The 22,355-nt window shown below is 35.7% G+C and overlaps 1 protein-coding gene across 1 annotated transcript in view; it reads right to left on the bottom strand.

The window, feature by feature from the left end:
- LOC132204992 (uncharacterized) overlaps positions 1-22,355 on the bottom strand; it is a 33,040-nt gene that overhangs the window by 5,377 nt on the left and 5,308 nt on the right. Inside the window, exon 2 of the mRNA XM_059633786.1 lies at positions 20,762-21,770. Coding sequence (XP_059489769.1) covers positions 20,762-21,692 — 931 coding nt within the window. The 5' untranslated portion in view covers positions 21,693-21,770. The remainder of the gene's footprint in view (positions 1-20,761; positions 21,771-22,355) is intronic.

Here is a 22,355-nt window from a genome sequence, read left to right as displayed (position 1 = left end):
AAAAAATGGCATCAAAATAAAACCAGTTGTTAAAAAAAAATACTACATTAATTTTTTTTTAAACAGTTTATAATACAACTTCGAGCAACAAAGTTTATTCATTGACACGTTAAAGCCAAAATCAGGTTTATTTGCCTGTTAGCAAAATTTATGCAAGAACGGTTGTGATTCTTGGCCAATTTAATTATACAGTGCTGGCGCGCACTCGACCTTCGGAGGAAAACCCGAATATCTCTCGAGATTTGCATGCCTTGAGAAACATTAAATTTGTTGATCAGCAAAAGGTGTTCGCATGCATTTACAAAAACACGTCATAAATCTAAAGCTCACATCTCTCTCTAACTCGTGCCAACCTGAGTTTAATATTGTTACACAATCAAGATTGTAGTGATTGGCAATCATGTTTGAAAAATATCCCTATAATCACTCACTTGCTTGTATTTTTTTTTTTTTTTTTTTTTTTTTTTTAATTTTACAAAGTATAATCTACGTTTATTAGGAGTGTATATTTTATTATCTCACTTATATACATTTGAAGATTGTATAATTTACATTGCTTAAATATTAAATTTTCTATGAAGTACTCTGAATCAATAAATAAATATTCCTTATCAAGCATTCTTCTAATTAATTAGTATTATCAGTGGACTATGTAAAAAAACTTAATTCAAATGATTTGGGTATGAAAATAAACAAAATTTCATATTTTTCAGTTTACTAATATATATCGCAATTTAATATTTGCCTCGTGTGGAAAAAAGCAAAATGGGATTAAAAATTTGGTTTTCAAGGCGTTAATTCAGCTACGAGTAAAGAATTTTGTTTTTCTGTCTTATCTTTTGATAAATAAATACTGCATTACACAATAATAAACTGAAGATGCAGGTTGATAAAAGACTATGAGTATCCGTTCTATTAAGGTTTGATCTCGCCCCAGCATGCATGTGTGCACGAAAATAAAAGTCGTGGCGGATGGATGAGCTCGGCGAGATGCAAATTAGGTCCCGCCACGACCCAGTGACCGCGTGCCGAGCAGGCTGAAATTTATTTTGTAGCTAAAACAAGCAGTCAGCTATGCAATGCACTGTGGTCGGGCAGCCAACGGAATAGCGGTTTGCACCTGTAAGGAACGAACACACAACACACGCCGCTCATCTCTTGCACGCCGCCTCGAAACAATATCAAACGATCCGCCCTGGGGCACTGGGTCAGCTATGCGGAATACGTAATATTTCGTCTGCAGCCCAAAGAAGAGAAGAAGAATTATCGCTTCGGTCTCTTTTTCATCCACCAACCGGTTTTTTCGTTATTATTTCCACATTCGGCTATTCTTGGGTAGATATTTATCCAAAATCTACTTTGCGTGACGCTATTTTAAGATTTGGCTGCCGGGAATGTCCTCTAACTTGTTTTTGTTTATCTACATTTAGGTTACATTTTGTAAGAATTAAATTATCGTGAATTAACATAAGTCTGGGTTTAGGGTTAGATGAGGCTAACAATATAAGTAGAAAAATCAGTCGTGTATCAATACAAAAAGGAAAGCACAGATTTAAAAAGGATTTTCTAATCAACAGCTAAACAGTTAAGTATGTATGCTAAGTAACGTCATTGAAATCTGATTTTTATTGTTTTATTTAATTCGTTTTCAAAATAATTTATGCATCATATACATTAAATTAAAAAGCATGATTTGTGTACCAAACTTTAGAATTCCGCATTAAATTTCTTTGCGGAAAAAAATTCACTTCATCACTGAAAAATTGTCTTCATTTAATCAGTGAAAAAATTTGTATAATAAAATTATAAAAAATTAATACAAAAACCATAAATTGACTATGTACACTGTGTCTTTTCCTCTAATGATGATTTAATTTAAGGTTTTCTTAGTAAATGGAGAACAGAATAAATAAAGCCACGGATTAAACAATAAAACAAATTAAAAATTCAGATATCATGAATTAACTGGAGAAAAATTTGTAAAGTATACAGTTTGAAAAAGTTGAATCTACGAACAATCGCCTGAAATAATAATGGTTACCCACGTGCCTGGCAGGTATGGGGCACAATCATTGCAATGACTGAATAACCTCATCCAAAATCAATTTTCAACAGCAATTTGGCAGCTGCAAACACAATTCAAAACAATTTTCTGCAACATTTGCGCGCGGCAATAACCGCATACCCGAATAATATAAAAAACCGCATTCCACTTTTTCAAAGGGCGCGTCTTGCTTGATACAGAAATAATGATAATTCACCTGCAGCAGCGGCCGATTGGCCCCGATTCACCGCTCCCCGATTTGTTTATCCGCCCGGCGGCGGCCGAAAACACTTTGTATAGCTTTAATCTGATGTGCGCGGAGAATAACGAAAGAAAGAAAGGAAACTGGTTTGGTGTGCAAGTGCGAGGGTTAAGCAACTTTTCGGCGAGTGTAATTGCTGTAACTTTTATTATGTAGAAGTACCGGGGCAGATTAAAATCGGCATACATTCAAATGAAAAGAAATAAAAATTAATAATAAAAATGCACACCCACTTTTCGTAAGAGATAAATTTCATTATGTATCCGCTCACCGAAATATCTTTTAATTAAAGCATTTTAATTAAACTCGTTTTTCTCCTTGTAATAATTTTAACTCAAATATTTTAAGCCTCTTGATAGGTCGATATCGGGAGCAAATATTTTGATCCTGCATGATGCAATTAGCGAGTCCCACATCGACGTCGTCGTGACACCGGTGCCGTTCGATCCCTGTGCACCTGCCTAACTGTAAATTCACTTACTCTGCTCCATTAGCATTTTGAAACTTGAGCAGCTTATAGATGGAATTCCGCACCGAACGCTATTAATTGTGCCGACAGCTTGTTGCATTATTATTATTTTATATGATTATTTAGAGCATTAGGCCAACGGACCGCGACTCGCCATGCGTGTATTATTATTATTATTAATTATTTTCTTGTCTGCTTTAATTACTGCACTTTTCGACTAGAACATAACAGAGGATCGAGCTGGAAAGGAGTGATCACGACGCTAGTCTGTAATTTGGGCCAAAATTTAGAACGGTGTGGTGGTCCAGAGCCTGTGGCGGGCCCAAAAGTGGTTAATTGCCAATTTCAGAGAGGAACGGGACAATTAGTCAATTTGACTTTCTAGCTAGCTGTCATCCATCCACTTCATAATTAAGATGCCAAATTTTAAAAATAGATGAAAACGGTATTTGTTCTGAACATAATATATTTATTTTTAAGCCTTTTTACTATCATAATAGATCAAAATATTTAATTCAGAATAGTAAACTTTTTTGATGTCTGTATTATCAAAGAAATATTTAAATGAGTTCGTTAAATTTAATTTTGAACCTGTTCAAATATAATTAACAATATAATTCTGGAAGATAACAATCCCAAAAATGCAGCCTGACAAAAATCAATTTAAAAATTTTGTTTTGTATATTTGCTGAAGCAAATTTGGCAAGTAAAAAAATTAAATTTGAAATTATGTATTTTTTGAAATATTTAGAAAAATTATTGATATTAAATAAACAATACAACGTGTTGTTACATTGCCCTGATCATATCTGATATACTTGATAGAAAGTGTCCAGCATATAGCGCAGCTGGCAGCAAGTAAGCTTTTTCTTGCTCGCCGAGTGACAAAATTGACATCAACTTGTAAAACGTTACGCGTTACTATTTAGAAACAAGTAAGGGTTCACTCAACTTTCTTTTATCCATATGCTCAGGCCATGTGTGTCCACACATAACGTGCACCTTTGTACATAAAACGTACGGTTGCTGGCAAACAGCGGTGAATACATAAACTATCTCTCTTTACCAATATAATAGTATACGGAGCTGAATCCATTTGCTTATTTTCAAGCAAGCTCAATCTGCATTCATTAGAAACCCATTCATTGAAAAAGTAGAAAGCTCTGATCTGATATTCTAATACGACGAATAGAGCACACGTTGAAATTCCGATATGAATAATAAATCAAGTTTTACAGTTGCTTGGACCGAAGATGCAGATGCACTTCTCCTACATCCACAACGTCCAGTTAATTTCCCGACCCACATAATTAACCACCCAAATTTGGCGAAAAAGCGGCGTTTTTGGAGCCGCACTTCCGGCGTTTGTTCGCAACGAAAACAAAAGCAAAACTTTTACTGCCGCACCAAGGAAGCCTCCCACGGCGATCCTTTTTCGAATTTACTTTTTATGCTGACCGACAGCTGCAGAAATTTGATTAGGTTTGTTTGGTTTGTCCACTGCTTGATTGGTATTCAATGCAGCTAGAGAGAGTTTTAGAGAGAGCTCGCAAGACAAAGGTGAGCTGCTATTGTACGCGATGGCGATTAGCCAATCAATGCACACGGCGAACAGAAGCCGTCCGTGAAAGAGGCCTTTAAGTAAATGCGTCTTTTTATTATTATTGTCTCTCGCGAAAAGGGGCACGGCTTTTGTGTTGCACAGGCAAAGGAATTCATCCGTTGACAACAGAAACTTTCAAACACAGAGACGGCGAGTTTAATTAAATATTAGCGCTGTGCTTATCTGATTAAAGGGAGCACCAAAGTCTTTAAAAATTATTGATTTGTCATAAGCCTTTGAAGTTTTATTTATGAAAAGAAGTAGGATGAAGTGCATTTAACAGTAAAATACTCCAAAATAAATAAACTTACTTTTCACTATTTTCATTTCTAATTTTTTTTTGTTTATCCCTTTTAATTGGTTAATGGACCCAGTGTTATGGTAAAATAATTGAATGTTATAAATTTCAATAAAATATTTTAATTATGACTGATTTTTACATGATAGGACAGTAGATTGCTGAAATGAAAAAAAATTTAACGATAAATTTTAAATAAAGATTATTTTTAATGCTTCCTTTATAATTTATAATTTCTTTTTAATGTTATTAACAAAATTTTTAAATATCCATATTTAAATTATTTTTTAAGGTAGGTGAATTAATTTTGCATATGGATTTCCTTTCTGCGCCTTTTTTCTTACTCTAAATTGATAGCTGTTGAATTAAATTAAAAAAATTCAAGTATACAAACTATAATCTTATTTTACTTAATCAAGGTATACTTTGTTACGTTCTAGTATCAGTTTATTTATATCACAATATTTATTCCATAACTTTGTATAAGAAACTAAAGCGCCTTTTTATGAACATGTGTAATCCAAACTCATGAACACCTCAGCTGGCGTTAAAAGTTTTCATTTTTTTTTCTTATACAAAATCCACATCCAGGTACTATAATATACTGGCGATGACAAACTTCCTGCCCATACTTCATAGCAAACACGCTACCCATGTATGGCGAACGCAAAACCAGCATGGTAAGAGCTTTTTTATGTCTTCGCGTCTGCCTGGCAAGTTTGATTAATTTATTGCAGCGCGAAACGCCGTTCTCGCGTGTATAATTTACCCAATGTTCAAAATCCGCAATGCATTTTTGCCATTGTTGTGTAAAATTTCGCGCCGCTCTAACTGTTCAGGCAATTACGACTCTCGGTGCGCGTCGCATTATAAATTGGACGCGGATTTTATTTTCCGTGAGCACGTGCATAATTAAATGCGGCAGCAGCTGTCGCAAAATTTTAAAACGGAGAAACGAAAGAAATTATATCTGACACACTCGATTTCCTGGTGACCGGAGACCAGTTTTCACAAATAGTTTTGGCCAATCAGCTATTTATTAGGCTGGAGCGGTTTTGCTGCGCCTTTTCAGGTACCCGCAGCAGGAGGTAGTTAATTTTATATTTCAATGAGATATATTTTTGCTCTGCTTAATTTTACGGCGCGGAATAATTTTTGCTTTTATTACCGCGTGATTTGCAAATCTTGTGCAGGTGTGAAAAGGGAATTGAAATGCTCGATCTTGATAAGCGACGGGCCGGAAGCCGGAAGTCGTGTGGCGAATGCCGGTTTCTCCTTGAATCTTATCTTCAAACTTTAAATTTATAGAATAGAGAGGAAAAAATGTGTAATATTTTATGGTGAAATGCACGTGATTTTCTGAAAAGTTTAAAATATTTAAATTTTTTGCATCTCCGTGATCAAAATAATATACTAAAAAAGCTAAACTAACAAAGAAAAAATATTTAAGGAAAATTTTTAAGTTGTAAGAAGCTTTCTTTTGTGTTTAGTTGTTTCTTTATCCTTAGTTCTTAATTTATTTATTTGCTACAACAATTTTGAGACTTAAAATTTTGTATCTTTGCTTACCAAATTTTGGTACATGTGTGGGCATTTTATAGGCAAATATAAATTTTATTTTTCTAACAGTTAAGATTATAAAAACTTGATGATTTGAAAAGACCTTAATTTTGATTGATTGATCCATTAATTATTCCCTCCGTAAAAGTCTCTTATCTTAATTAAATTAAACTGTTAAAATTGAATTTTTTTATGATAAAATCAGGATAAAATATCTTGACATGGGTTTTGTTTGCCCCTGTGATAGATCAATAAACTTTAAGCATGATAATTAAAATTTCCCACCTCAAATGTAAAACGATCCATTTTTTTTCACGAGTCAGATTGAATGTCACCGGCCGTTCATGTTGTTTTCTGCGGCACAACGTGAGCCGGCAGACGATGGATGACAAGCCAACGCCGCATCTCAAAACCGCAAATAAAAAAATTCGTCTCTCTTTCAGTCTGTCGGCCGCACCTGCCAATTACCCTGCTGGCCAAAGAGAGCAACGTACTGAGCTGCAAAACGCATTATCATAATAAGTTAGAATTACGGCAAGCGTTGTACCGACAAATGTGCGAACAAGTACGTAAGAAGTCTTGCATGCGATAATTGCACTTAATAACAAAACAGCACTATCACCACTGTCAATGGGAACCGCATTTTGAATAATTGCATAATGGATGTAATCAAATGGGACGCGCGGCACTATTAATTAGCGGCCGGTTTGTTGCATCATTGCAATAAATTGAAAATTATTAAGTTATAGAAAGTTTCATTTTAAATTATCAAAATGATTGCTACGTTTTAAAATTCTGTAACAAAAAAAAGTTTTATTTTTATTTTGAGATGAATAATTTTAAATTATATGAAAATATTGAACTCAATCTTCAACGGAAAATCTTAATGAGAATAATAAATTAATTATTTTTTCCCCTTTTCAGTCTCATAAATTTATCAGGCCATACCACTTTAAAGCGTAATATTTATGATGCAATCTTTGCCAATTTTCGCAGTCAAATATTTCAATCTGCTGCTGGGAACGAAATTTTGAAATTCCATCTCGTCATGCAACTCGCTCTTTTAATTGCTCACTTAGTGCCAAAAGTCACGATTTCAGCGTTTTTCTCGCAAGCAAGAAATTTACAAAAGGCGAGGGAACCCCACATTTTACGTCCAGAACACATAAAAGGGGCACCACAGATAACAGAGGCCTTTGATATACTCGTGCATGTTCGTAGCGGTAAACGAGAGTGTGTGTTTTTATCTTCATTAGGAGAAGAATGTATAATGATAGCGCACGCGAGGGCACGCCGAGTCGGCGAGGAAATTTTTATATAATAATAATAATTGCAAACTATCATTTGTGTCGTCCTCCTAGATATCTTTTTATGCGATCTGCTGATTTGCCTTGGAACAAAAGCTTATTCGTAATGAGCCGGAAAATCTGCCGATCAGGCCCAGTTAGAGCGCCGCTCTTTGATCATCTCTCTCGTCCTTGTTATGGTGTGTGTGGGAGTGAAATGACACTTTTGCGTGCAGGCTGCGGGAACCCGACGCGATAGCTGTTGCAGAGAGTGCATTTTTATTTTCCAGTTATTTGTGGTGTAAGTGCCAGCGGTTTTGCGCATTTGTGTCGCATCATGCCGCCTTTGTTCTCGCAGAAAAATAGCAAAAGATGAAACTCTTTAGATTGCATCCTACATGCCATTTTCAGACCCATGAACCTCTGCAAAACGGTTGAATTAAAAAAGGTTCCTTCTTTTTATCTAGTGTTTTTGCAGAAGTTGTTACAAAATTTTGATTCATTGGCTGGAAGGATAAAAATTATATCAAAAACGACTTTCAAACGTTTAAAACTTTCAAATTACTTTTTTATTTTTAAAATCCTTAAGAATTCTTAAGCGTCAGTATTACTCCATTTTTCTTTGCAAAATTTCATCTTGTGAAATTAAAAATTGTCTACAAAAGCAGTTTTTTTCTTTCTTTCTTTCTTGGAGAAAGGACACACTGGAGAGCCGCCTCATTCACACAGCATCTCTCATTATTTTTGAGAAAAATGTTCAGGCCGAGAGGAGCTCCAATTCTCAGTAACAGAGAGCGCGTTTATTTTTTCTGATCTCTTCTGCGAAGTGCCGTAAAATTTTATTGTCGTCATGTAGCGAGATTTTGCTACGCTCCTCATTCACGTAAAGAGTCTAGCTCGTTAATGAAAGGATCTGCGGAGAAAATCAGCCTCCAGAGAGACAAAGCAAAACGCACTGTTATTTCTAGATAAAATTTTTATTTGAGAGTCAATTGTTTTCACCACTGATACGGCCAAAAATCTCACAAACTGAGCTATGTCGACTTTTATATTAGTGTTGATGCGTGACGTACATAATTGTTGAGGGTTTATTTCACGTTCTTCATTACATTATCATCAGCAAGTTTAGCAATAATTCGGTCTAAGAAATTTAATTTTAATCATTATATTGCAGCCAGATGTAGATGCTTCAGGTTTATAATACATGAATATTTTTTTATATATGGCCAAAGTAATTTTGAATTTCAAGTTAACATTATTAAATTTTCTATAATTTATTCTTTAAATAAAATATATATAATAAGACATAAAATAATAAAAAAAAATATACAATATGATCTAAAATATTTGAATTAATTGAAATTATTAATTTGTTTAAATAAATTAAAAAAAGGTTTATTGTGATTAAGTAACTGTCTTACTAAGAATAATTTATATTTTCCACTTGAAACACGCTTCATTAGACAGAGGCCATCAATTTTTTGCCTAGATTGCGGTGTATCAATAATACTCTGAAAATAAAACACTATTCTATCGCAACTTCACTCACTCGGCTTGAACTGAATGGCCGCAGCAGCATCTCACGCTTGATCTGTCGAAAGCGGCGAAAGAGATTCGAACGCCCGGTTTTCCAACACCGCAACTTCAGAGTGTATAAAAATGAGAAACGGTTCAGTGCACTGCGGCCTATGGATGATGGGAATATCAATTCCAGAAGCCGGCCAACGAGAGAGTAATTATTTTCACCAACAAAAAGTCGACGACGTTTCATCGCGAGAATTAATTACCTTTGACTGGAAATGGAGAATTTTCTTACTTCAGTCGATCCAAGAGTTGTTAAAGTGAATTTACAATTAACTCAAATGACCGTTCTTGACTGGTCTCAAAGATCGTCGTTTTTCTATAATCCTATGCACGGATTAACCAGCAGATAAATCGTGATTTACGCTTTCAACTTGACGTGAAAATTTGCAATAAAAACGAGTGCATTATATGAGCGCTTCAGCTTTCGTGCGGCGAGTATGGCTTTCATTTTTTTATGTACAAGAGATATCGGTGAACTGCGTTTGCTATAAAGAACAAAACATTACTTGGTGCGGTGGATAACGAGAGTTATAAATTGCAAACAAAAAGGAGATTGTTTGCTATAAAAACTTGTATAGATCAATTTTTTTGAGAAAGGCACGTGGAATGAAATTTAATTTATGATATCTTAAGGGAATGTTTTTACCTCTGAAATTGTACAATTTACATATGTGTAAAGAAAAGGCGAAACTTAGAAAGCAATCAATCAAAATTCCATTAATTATTCATGAGCTTCTCTGAACTTGCAGTAATTTGCAAAACAAATATTACAGCAATGTCTCTCACGTTTTCAATGTAAAACAACAGATTATTCAACAAAAATTTCCTTAAAATTATTATAATTATTGTAGAAAGTTTTAATTTTTCGCTGACATCCGTTAAAAACACGATATATTTCATCAATTAACGTTGATATCTCCAAAAATATAATTATACTGGTGAATCTTTCTCTAGCGCATCATACAATAAATTTCTTTTCGCCGACCAAAGGTTTCGTTTGTACGCCCGCTGGCGGGTGTGTCGATCGCTTTCGTCGACACTAACAAGCTTTTCTTTCTTTCGTTTTCTCCTCAAGCACTTGTATTCAAATGAGAACTCTTGAGATAATTAAATTAATCACTTTGCAGCTGGAAAGACAATATAAAACTCGGCGCTAATTGTTTAACTGCGCTTGGCCGTCTAGTGAACTTCAATTTTTCCCTCATTTTTATCTCGATGGTGCCTGCTTTTTAGCTCTTTTAATATTCGAAACCGCCAACTCGAAAATTAATTCTCACGTGCGCGCGAGAGTTGCGGAACAACAAATGTATGGCGAGTGAAATTAACAATTAAGATTCTTATCTCGGCTGTCATCTTGTCTGTTTTCCCAGCAGCAGCCGAGGAAGGTGTATAGGATATAATTCGGCAACTTTTTTACGTGTGCGAGGTCTCTCTCTCTTGTATGAGAAAAAAATAAAACTACAAACCTCACTTGATAAATCACACGGAGCAAAAAAGGTAATTGGGTCAGAGCGGTGGATGTTGAGAAACGATCTACGCTTGGCCCGGAGCAGGCTGCGGAGCTTCCTTTAATTTGTCAAGTGTCACATTTAATCAAAGTTTATAAGCGAGAAAATATTTTAATTTTACTAGCTGTTTGAAATCAAATTTTTTTTAAATTAATAGCTTTGAAAAGGAGAGAAATTTGATTATATGTAAATAGCTAGACGTTGGAAAATGCGAAAAAGTCTTCGAGGTTTTCCATTTGCTCCGAAATGTATTTCAGTAGCAGTAGGTCTTTGTAAATTTGTAAATTGTGTCATAAAAAGTGTGATTTTGTATGGACTTATTCACAAAAATTTTTATTTTAACTTCTATTAATTATTTTTATTTTAATTTCCGATTTTGAAACCTTATATTTTAATTTATAATTATTAACTCTATTTGTCAATAAATAGAAACTAAGCAAATAAATTTTATTTTGAAAATTATTACTAAAATTCAATTCAAAGTTGTCGTGTTGTTAAAGTTAAAGAACAATTTTCTTTTTAAACAAGGCTTTTACACAGAATCATCTAAAAACTGTATCATTTAATTGTGAAATAAATCCAAACTTATTTCTTAATTAATTGTTTGAAAATATTTCTGCAAAAGTCAACAATTCATGGACGAATTGACGATTTCAATAAATGCGTATCCAATCACCAAATTGATAGGTCAAAAGAAGTGGGTCAACTGCACACACAAGTGTGACCAATCTTGTATTTCCTTTAGCCACAATTGCCGCGAAAAGCCGAAAGCTGCTCGCTCACAGTTAGGATGTGGCGAAAGAATAAGAAGAGTCAACGGGGCAACTCCTCCGAGGCTTCTGCTTATATTCTTTTCGCATTTATTCCTCCACTTGAAGGCGAACTGAAGAAGCCGCTCTTTTAATTCTCCACGAGCAGCGGCTTCTCGGCTTCTGCCGTGGCCTTTTTCACGCAAAACAAATAACCGCAGAGTCTCAGTGAGGTAACTGTAAAGAGATGCTCTTTCTTCTCTCACTCGTCTAGCCCGGCCACCGCTTTTCTCCGATGGACGGCTTTCGAGATCAACCAGCTCCGAATGGCCTGCGGTCTTTTAACAAATAAATATGCACGACAGATGATAATCAGCCTGACTTTTTGTGGTTTGTTTATTTGTTTACTCGCGTGAAATGGCCACGAATGAGTCATTCGGATGCCAAGAAAGTGGGATTTGAGAATTAATTGGCCCATGTGAGAGGAATGCGTGCGTTTCGCGAGCAAATAAAATGCTAATTCTCGTGGAACACGTGTTGTGTCGCAGCAGATTTCACTGCTAATCTTAAGCAAGTTTGCTCAACACTGAATATTTTAATCTGGATTGGCAACTTCCTTGACATTTTTAATGGTGTCCATTGAACATTCAAGTGGCTCAAGTTATTTTGAAAGACGTTTTATTATACACAAGATGAATAAATCTGATTGTGAAGAGAGCAACGGTACCAATCTAGAGACCAAAAAAGATTCTTTCTTTTAAACACTTTTAACTTTTCCTTCTTCTGCTTTAATTTATTGATTTCTACCGTTCCCTGTCCAAACAAAATTAAAGGAGAAAATTGCCATTATTTTTGTACTAATTATACATTCATATGACTAAATATTTTTGTTCCGCACAAAAATTCTTTAAATTTTTATCAATGGTTTTTACCTTCTTTATTTTGAAAGCGGAAGCATTTTATTGAAATAATGAGAAGTTTTTGTAAACATGCATTATAGAATCAGATATTTTATTTAAATTTAAGGAGTAGCACGTTTTGACGGAAGTTTTCTCTTTTGAGAAAAATTCCGCGGATAATTTCAAAAGTGAAAATCTATGTTTTTTTCTTCATTTAATTGTATCAAGTGGAAGAGGAAAAAATCTAAAATTTTGCGCCAACCGCACAAGTGTTTAGTAACATGTCAACCGCTGCTCGTTCTTCTCTTCGCAGAAATCCATCATTTTAATTACCCTCAAAGAACTTTCATTGACAAAACCAAGGCCCACTTTTACCCAACCAATTTAATTGCAATTTGTCAAAGTCGTCGTACGCAACCGCACTCGGCATTGAGTAAAATAATTGCCTTTCCGCCTCATTCCACACGCATTGTGATTGCCCCGAATTTGAATGGGACAAAAAAACAGATTATTCATTTTCGTTCCATTTGCAGCAGCTGCGGCGAGAAAGAGAGAATTTCAATCGTTTACAAGCAAATTAAGAACAGATCTTTTCTTCTGAGTATAAAAAATTCCTCTCAAGAGAGTCGGGCGTAAATTGAGCAAGTTATTTTTTTTCTCCTTCGTGCAATTGCGATTGTCATGCTGACTCCTTAAATGAAAAGTGACGTCATTCATCGTCGGACAGCAGAACAATTAAACAGGGTCAGTCGATGGTTGGCGGACACAGTGAATTTCAATTTTTTGCTCTCCACCAAGCGCCGAGACGAGAGTGCAATTAATCATCGCGCCAAGTGATCTGCGTGCGGAATCAGGCCACGTGCACTCGGAATTCATCAGCCAACGTCATGTGTGCGTGAGTTTCATTATTTTTCTCCAGCTTTCTATGCGCATTTTGTGTTATTGTTTATTCTACTCAAGTCATACATGAAAAAAATTGATTTGGAAAAAATGAGCAGAAAGGGTATCACAACTAGCAGAGGTCTGCTAAAACGCCCGACATCAAAAAGAAATCGGCCACCGCGTGAACCCAGTCCAGTTTCCGAGAGCGTAATTGCACCGTGTCCAAACTCGGGGCTGTTATTTGAGAGTGTAATTAAGACCAAACGCCCGCGGAAATCAAAAGTGTACCTCAATGATAAAGTCGAGAGACGTGTTGCAATAATTTAATGGTGTTATTATTGAGCTTAATTTTTCATCTTGGTCACTCCCAAAGGTCTAATTTTGTCTAATTTAGGGCGGAACTTGCCATTTATAATACTGTTTTGATGCTTTGAGGTTAAATAAAAACGAATGAGCCCATTATTGATTCCGGATATTTTAGAGGACCATGGGGAAATTAAAACGATTGTTATTGTTTAGTATTTCCCAAATTATTATTTATTTTATTTTTTTTTATACATACAATTTAAATTCTAAATTACAAAAACATACACAAAATGCATCCTAATTTGCTTTAGGAAATTCAGTTCATGTAATTGTTGTATGTAGATAATATTATAAATTATTTATGACATTTTTTTTAAAATCACAATGATTTCTTTTTAATATAAAGCTAAAAGTTTATTTAAATGCCTTTAATCTAAAAAATTAAATTAATAATATAAAATAAAAATAATTTTAAAAAAGATTAAAACTTTTATGTACTATAAGTATTGCTAATATTTATTTTAACAATTAAAAGTTTTTGTTTTTATTTTAAGATGCACAAAAATTAAATTTTATTATTACATAATGCTCCTTAAAATTTTTGGCTTTTTTTAAGTTATTTTGAATGGCGGCATGTATGTTGATCAAAACATTAAACGAAAGCACAAATTACTATGAAAATCAGGAAATTAGAGTGAGGTAAATTCATAAATTTCTTCATGATAATTAATTAAAGATTATAATTACCAAACTGCATTCCTCTGATCCAATTTCAAGTGAACTTTCCGAGTCATAGACTTCCAGCTCCTTTTTAAGGTACTGAACCATAAAAAACATGCAGCTCCTCTCCACCTCCACCACCTTCTATGTACGAAGGCTACATACACAGTTTAATTTATGATTATAATGCATCTCCCGCCGTTTTCGATTTCTCTCATGATTGCCGATTTTGGTTATGGATGATTATTTATTCCATCAGAGAGCCAGGACACAACAAAAGAAAGAAACTTAAGCCTTGGTGCTAAAGAAGCTCATCCTACGAGGATCAATGCCACGGACGACAGAACTTTGAACAATTTTTCATAATAATGCAGCACCCTTGGCACGTACACTGTGATTATTACGAGAGTAAAATAAAGTAACCAGAAAATTCACGGCTCAAATTACATATCTGACTGAGAAAGACAATCGTCCATATTTGCGTGCGAGCCAGGTGTGTGACACTTTTGCTCTCGACACGTCTCCGAATAATGCGTTTTGAATTCAAGGAGAGCTGCTGTTGCGTTTCCTTCTCCGCCCGCGTTGACTGACAATGAAAAAAAATTTGTTTATATTATGCGCCACATTCCATTGTGCGCCACGAGTTTTTTTTTTAATTTGACGTAATAACGCTCACAAAGAATAAAAAGGAAAATTTAATGCGGTGTGTGTGTTCGAGCTCCGCCTGCTTATGCATATCTGATCAGGCACTTTTGTTGTGCCTATGCTTTATTTCGTTCCCACACATTCAACCATTATACAAAATGACGATAAAGCATTGCCTTGTCTTTAGTAGAGGAAAATATCAGCCAGGCAATTTTACTTTCAGTTGTAAAGAATTACGGGAATGCACGGTAGTTAGATTTTGTTTTTTTTTTTTAGTATAAAAAACGATGAGTTTATCCATTTACTTGAGTGAGCCTTCAATTTTATAATGTATCAGGCCGCGTTCAATTAATAACATTGCTAAAACTATACTTTTCATGTAACATTGAATAACATAAAAAAAGATTTTTTGATCTCAATTTTTAAACTTATTGCACAATTAATAATGTTTTAAAAATATTAAGGGAAAATAAATAAATAAATAAATAAAGTAAATTTCTTTAAAAATATTGTTTCAAACTTTATAATTAACAAAATTTCTCATCATGATTTAATAATTTAAAATTTTGTTGCGCAGTTTCAAAGTGTATCTTCCAGAACAATTTTCTCCTCTGGCAATTACGTGCAACGCCAATTCGCAAATTATTCAAATTATCAAGAGAAAGATGCTCTTCTTTAGACGAGTTGTGCGCACGATTTTGCAGACAAACTCTCTCACAGACACACACGAGTTTTTATTCGCTAGACATGTAAAACGTCTGATTAGCACACCTAACTCGCGAGAGGCGCATAACTACTTCCTCGATTTTGTTCCCCACAACCTTAAACCAAATGCATAATGATGAAGTGTGATATTCTCGTCTCTCAAAGGCGCGGATTTATGTGGGAAAGGCGCGTTTCCTATTGTGTGGAAATTCGGGGCAAATTCCCATTTTGTAATGCCACATTTCATATATATTTTTCTCTGCACACCATGTGAGATGATGAGGCACACATAAGAAGAATGGACGCATTGTTATGCAACCGTTGGTGCTCGAGTTTCAGACGAGGATTACGCGAACGCATCAGATTACAGCAGTGAGAAATATTTTTAATTTTTATATAATGCATAAAAACTTTGCCAAGAGAGCTGTTTTTATCACAGCACTAAATTCAGGTAATAAATCAACTGCTAAATGCCAAATTAGACAAAAAAAAAACATGTCATTCTCCATTAATCATTTCTCAACTCAGCCGACCTATTTCGAACAATTAAAATTTTCTGCATTTTCATCCTTTTATTTTTTAAAAGGACTTAATTGTTTGTGATAAATTTGTACATCTTAATCATCACTGAAGTGTTACGCCAAGTCACAGTAAAGGACAATTAAGGTGAGATTTCTGCGAATGGCTCGGAGGTGTCATCGCGGAGCAACGGTGCTCTCGAGTGGCGCAATGAAAGAATAAGTCATGTGAGATAATCGTTCTCTACAGAGCGCCCCAGGCATCCTTCACGCACCAACGGACTCACCTATCCATCATCGTGATAAGTAGAATGATACAGGCCTCAATCAGCGTGATTTGCGTTTCGGAGAGGATTATTGTTGTATGCCCATCTCGTGGCACACATTTTCGGTAATTCACATATACGTGTGCAAGCAGAAAGAAGAGATACACGGGATTAGCATGCGCGGCTGGTCCATTACTGCGTGAAACGAGGCTTTTCGAACGGCACGCTGAGCGAAGGAAAACGTTTCCGTGTGCACCGCTTCATCCAGTGCATTTATGGTTTCCTCTTATTCTAATTAATTGCCAGAGGAGTTTGTTGCTTGTTGGTCGAAAATAATGACGTTGAAAGTGGGTCTGCGGAAAAAAACCGCAAGAAAACTTAGTGGGCTAAAAATTCGCATATTTCATTTGTTAAATAAAAATATAATCAACTTGTGGAAGTAACGGAATTTGAGGTAAAAAGTTATCGGAAAATTGTTAAAATTCAGAATTTAATGTCAACGTTTTCAGTCAGCATTTCAAATTTTTTTATTTTAATTTATTCTAACCTTGAGAAAAATTTATTTTTAGAAGATTATAAGATTTTGGAATAAGCAGAAATTTAGGAACGGAGAGCTTGGATATTCTAAAAAAAAAGGAAAACATCTAACTGATCTTTGTCGAATGTCGAATGTCAATATTTTATTCCATATTATTTAATTTAATTTTGTTTCAATAAATTCAATTTCTCTAACTCAAGATTTTTCCATATAAAATGTGATTTAATTGGAAATTGATAATTTATTTAGGGAATTAAATTAATTGCATATATAAATCTTCAAACTGATTCCCTCTTTTTTCTATAGGAAATACTGACATCCAACCAGTAACACATTTAATAACTTCCATATTTTTTTTATTTAAATTCATTCTTTTAATTAAATCTGATTAAAATTCTATCTTTTTATATGCCTATATCATAAACATTTTTCTTATTGTTTTCACTCTAAGAGTTCAAATGAATTTTTGGCTCTTACCAATTTCAACAGATTTTCTCGCAGCAAAGATTCAATAGATTCCATTCTAAATTGAAAATTCTCTTTGTTAGCGCCAAGGATGAATTATACAACGAATTAGTTAAAACAATCACAAGTTTTGCAACCGTGTCTTATTCTTATCCAATCCGCGAAACAAAGATCATTTTCTTCATGCAAATTAATTGCGCCGTCACAAAAGTAGGTTGCGAGAGCAGTCGGCTGCAAAAAATCTCCATCTCTCTCTCTCTCTACAGGTGCAAAAGCGAAAAACAAACAGAGCGGCATTATATTTTTCGCTCGCCTCTTGTAACAAAAACAACAACGAGCAATCCATTATTCACGACGAGCCGCGACGTTTGTTTCAAAGGGTTGAGGAGGCGGAGCTGAATAATAAAATAAAAAGCAGTACACACGGCAAAGAGTTCTTGAGCAACGCGAACAAGTATTCTTTATACAGCCGCCGCCGCCGCGACTTCCTGTTGAACCACATCGAACGGTACTCGCCACTTTTCGAGGTGAAATTATAATTGACTTTGCTCACCTGACGCCGCCCTTAGGATAAATCCTCCTTTATTTCTAATTTAACTTGGCTAGATTTTCGAGTGGAGATTAGATAGAGGAGGTTTCAGGGCTTTCACTGCCGTTGGAATTTCGTTCGTTGTTAATTCTTTCGGAGGAAGCCGAGCGTTGCGCTGCTCCGGATAATGAGAGCCGCGTCTATATGGCAAGGCGAGGAGCAGAATTTAACTCTCTCTTTATATTAATTAGGGTTCGCCGTGGTGCGAGTTTGGAGAGCACAGAAGAGATAATTATCACAAATGCGTATAACAAAAGTGCAAGGACTTTTGTGTGTCGTTGCAATTTGCAGGAGAAAGATAAGTGTGATTCTGCTGCGATTTCACTGCAGATGTGCCACGATAAAAATCAATGGTGTATTAATTTATCTTTTATTTGATTTGAACCAGGAACTTGACGGCTGGCCGCTTTCGATTAAAAATTTAATTGCTTCCGATTGCTTTGTGTTTGAGATTGCCGCCGTTTTGTCTTATGCAATGTAAAGTAAACACTTTCGAATTTCAACTTCGCGGCAACAAGCGTGATGATACATAATGTTATCAACCACTGATAATTTTTTAATTCGATTTAGAAATTGACATGCAGTAAGTAAAATGTAAAAGAGTGAGATTTTTTAAATCTTGAGAAATATGGAACGATTGTCAGATGTATTTTTTTTTTTAATTTACTTATAAAATAAAAATCATAGTTTTAAAGATTTATTTCTTATATATTTTATATTTTTTTTTTCATTTCAGATTTGGTTTTTCCACATTTTTTACTCAAAGAATTTTTCTTTCTCATAACGAACACATTGCATTACTTTCAATGTTCTGGTGCGAGTTAAAGCGTCACTTTTTCTCACGTCACACTTGCTTGATGGCACCGCCAGGCCTCTTTCTTTCTTTCGTTCGTTCATTTTTTATTGGCCAATTTTGGGCCGGAACTGCAGCAACTGGTGCCACGACAAAGTGGCAAATTTCATGCGCAGCCACACGTCAAACTATGCGATTGTTTAAAGAAAAAACACGCCAGGCGCAATCGCTCTCAATTAGGCTAATTAGCCTCACAATCACTCTCTCCTCCCAGCTTTTGCATAACTTCTTGAAAGGCGACGTCGGCGGTCTTATTTCAACCGGCGGCCATATACCCCTGTGTGGAATGTTTGTCTCCAGTCACTCACGTGCATATTATATATAGATAGAAAAAAAGCATAGGAACGTACCTCCTGCGGTTGGGTGTGTGTACTGCGGGTGTTGCTTAAGGAAAATAAGTAAGTGTGCTAAGGTTAAACGCGGTGACGGCGATTGTGTTTGCTCTTGAATCGGTGTTCAGATGAAAAATTGAAATAAGAATAAAATTTAGAAATAAATAGACTTTTGTTAAAAAAAAAAACATGTAAGGAAAGCACATTTTAAAATAGAAATGAAGAGTAGTGTCTAAAGCATATCTCACAATGAGTGAAATGTTTTTTTATCTTACTTAATGAAAAATAAAACATTAATTTTTTTATCTTTATTATAGGAATTGATTATAAATTTAAACTTTATTTATTTTAAATTTAAACCTTTTTATTTTTAAATGAATAAAATAAATAAAAAATTATTATACCAATGCAAATTTACTTAATTTCTATTAATATTCTATGTTACAATTGATTAAAACAGAAACAAAAATATACAGTTAATTCCTTCATTTCTTTGTAGATAGCAAGATAAAAATTAAATATCTTTTACATTTAAAGCACATTTAAATCGGTTAATTGCCAAAAAACAATAATATAATAATTTGTAATCACACTCACTTCGGATTAAGAAATTGTCACAACATTAAGGCGTGTGTGAGAAAATTCTTCTCGTTCGAGTGAGCAGCAAGTGCCGTGTGCATTCATTTTCAATTATGCAATGACAGAGAAATGAAAAAATTGCGCGCACATGCGACGAGCAATTGCTCTGCTTGCAAGTAGTTCATTCACTTTAATTGCTCTTATTCAGAATCTATATAACAACAATTAAAAGGAGCAGAATATGCAATTAAATCCGATAATTATCTTCATAACTTGGTCAACTTAATTGGCGACGGTGATTCGCACTCGATGGTTTACAATTTACAATTGTATTTAGTTCGCGTACTTGAAGGGCCTCAGAGGAACTCGCAACGTGTAAAAACCCCATTCTCACACAATTATCTATTTTTTTCTATTTCATCTCGATAGAGAGAACTAGTTTTTTTTCGCAATGTCGCGAGTCTAATTAAAAATATCAGAGTGTATCGCATTTTGTCACAAATCATTAAGTCAAATATTTTTAGTCTTGATAAACGAAATTTTGAAACTTCGCAGTTGGAATCGCTTGCGTGACAATCCCGTTGTTTACTAAAAAAAAAGTGAAAAAGTCTTATCGGTTGAGCAGTTTATCTTGTTTTGGAGAGTCAAGCGCGATGCAATAAACCCACCCGAGAAAACTTCTGCAGCAAATAATGAGTTTTGCTCACACAACACGAGCAATAAAAATTAGCAACTGCGCAATTTGCTTGCATTAAAAGCCATAAAAACTTCCTGGCCAGTGTTTTAAAAGTTCGTTGCGTCATTTCGAGAGGCACAGAAAAAAAATCGCAAATGTCATTGGTGAGAGAATTACTAAAAGTACATATACCTGTCATTACTCATTAAGCGAGGTTTGTGTGTAATTAAATTCAAATCCCGCGCCTCCGTGCTTGTTCTTCGAATTAGCGAACGTGAGTCTTAATGAACATTCACGCACCAAAAGATGTACACTTTTAATTACGCAATCCTTTGTATACAAATGTCCGTCCGTGTGCAGACCTTCAGAAATTCAAGTCCGGTCTCACGAGTCGCGAAAAAAATGAGAAATAAAAGGAAACTCACCAGAGCTGTGCGGTTCCGGTGGGTAGCCAGCAGGGGCACTCTTTCTCAGGTGCGTCCTTCGCACCGGCTGCTCCACCTTGTTGACGCGGAATTCCTTGGGGCTGGGCGGCGCGTCGTCCGAGCCGATGCCGCTGGATCCGCCGCTGGACACGGGACTGACGCCGTCGCCAACGATGGCCGCGTTTCTGCACCGCCGCAGTTCGATTCCTGTCAGGTTGCCCCTGGTGCGGTGCACCGTGTCGTAGTCCCTCGGGGGCAGCAGAAGGGGCCCTTTGACCCCGTGCAGCTTTTCGCGGAGCTCGGCGGCCAGAGAGTCGTACAAGTTGGTCACCCTTTCGCCTCCCCTTTCGGAAGAAGACCCTGATGACTCGGACTCCCTGGTGCTGCTGCTGCGTCCATCCGAACCTCCTGCAGGAAGTCTTCGGCTCAGCAGACCCTTCGCCTGGAGTCTGGACTCGATTTCGCCGAACTTTTTCTGATTGTCCGGGCGCTCGATCAACGTCTCGAGCTGGTCTCGCAAGATGGCGGCGGTTTCGACCGAGTCGCAGCGGTAGCAGTGAACGTGCACCGGACACCGCGTGGCCGGGTTGAAGATGAGCAAAATGCAGGAGACGATGTCGTCGTTGGGCGGCGGCTCCTGCACGACGCACGTGACCGCGTGGTGCGGGATGAAGTGCTTGACGATGTCCTTGCAGCCGGGCACGTTCTGCACGATCTTCAGCCCTTTGATGCTGACCTGCAGCGTCACCTTGAACGGCTCCACCTCGCGCTCCTTCTGCACCAGGCTGCGCACGATGGGCCGAATGTACTCCTCGCCGCGAAGTCCTTTGGCCTCTTGCGCGCCCAGGAACCACACGTAGTACGAGGATTTCTTCACCTCTTTGCCCATCGTGCCGCCGCCGACGGGAAGCTGATCGAACTCGTCAGACATGACCAGATGGGGTTGGCAGTCTTGGCTGCGCCTCAGCGCTTACGTATTCATAGTTGAGCGTCAAAAGTTGGTACAATGCTGGAACAAAAGAGAAGAAAGTTTTGTTAGCAAAAATTGTATTTCTATTGTTAGGTGTGCCATTCATGCAATTTATAACCAAGAAGAACTATTTTTTTTTAATTGATAAGGGTTATCGAATAAATATTTGTTGGAGAATCTGTGATATTAGAGGGATTATAAAAATGTCATTTTCAGGATCAAAGTCAAGTAATTACGCATGTGCGATAGCAAAACAAAGTGAAGAATGCTTTAAAATTTATATTTAATTAAATAAGATGAAAAAAAAGGAAAAATTCTTGTAATTAATATTACTTTAAAACATAATTTTAAATCTTAGCCACTATATATACTTTATAATTAAATTTTTATTTGATATGAAATTAATAAAGTTGTTAATAAATTAAAAATTAAGATAATTTACATGTAATATTTGTATCAACTTAGTTTTTAATACATTAATCAGTAAATTTTTTCATAATTTACGTTTATTTTATTCACCTATCTGTGATTTAAATTATTCAAACTGTATCTTATCTTAAGTGACTTTTACTGTTTCCTCGTTAAATAATGTAAAATAATTAGCAACAAAGAAATTACCCTTCC

The sequence above is a fragment of the Neocloeon triangulifer genome, unplaced genomic scaffold (genome assembly GCF_031216515.1).
Source record: "Neocloeon triangulifer isolate White Clay Creek 2 clone unplaced genomic scaffold, ASM3121651v1 ptg000002l, whole genome shotgun sequence".
NCBI lineage: Eukaryota > Metazoa > Arthropoda > Insecta > Ephemeroptera > Baetidae > Neocloeon > Neocloeon triangulifer.
Note: the sequence above shows the minus strand (reverse complement) of the source record. Positions and strands in the feature narration are given on the sequence as shown.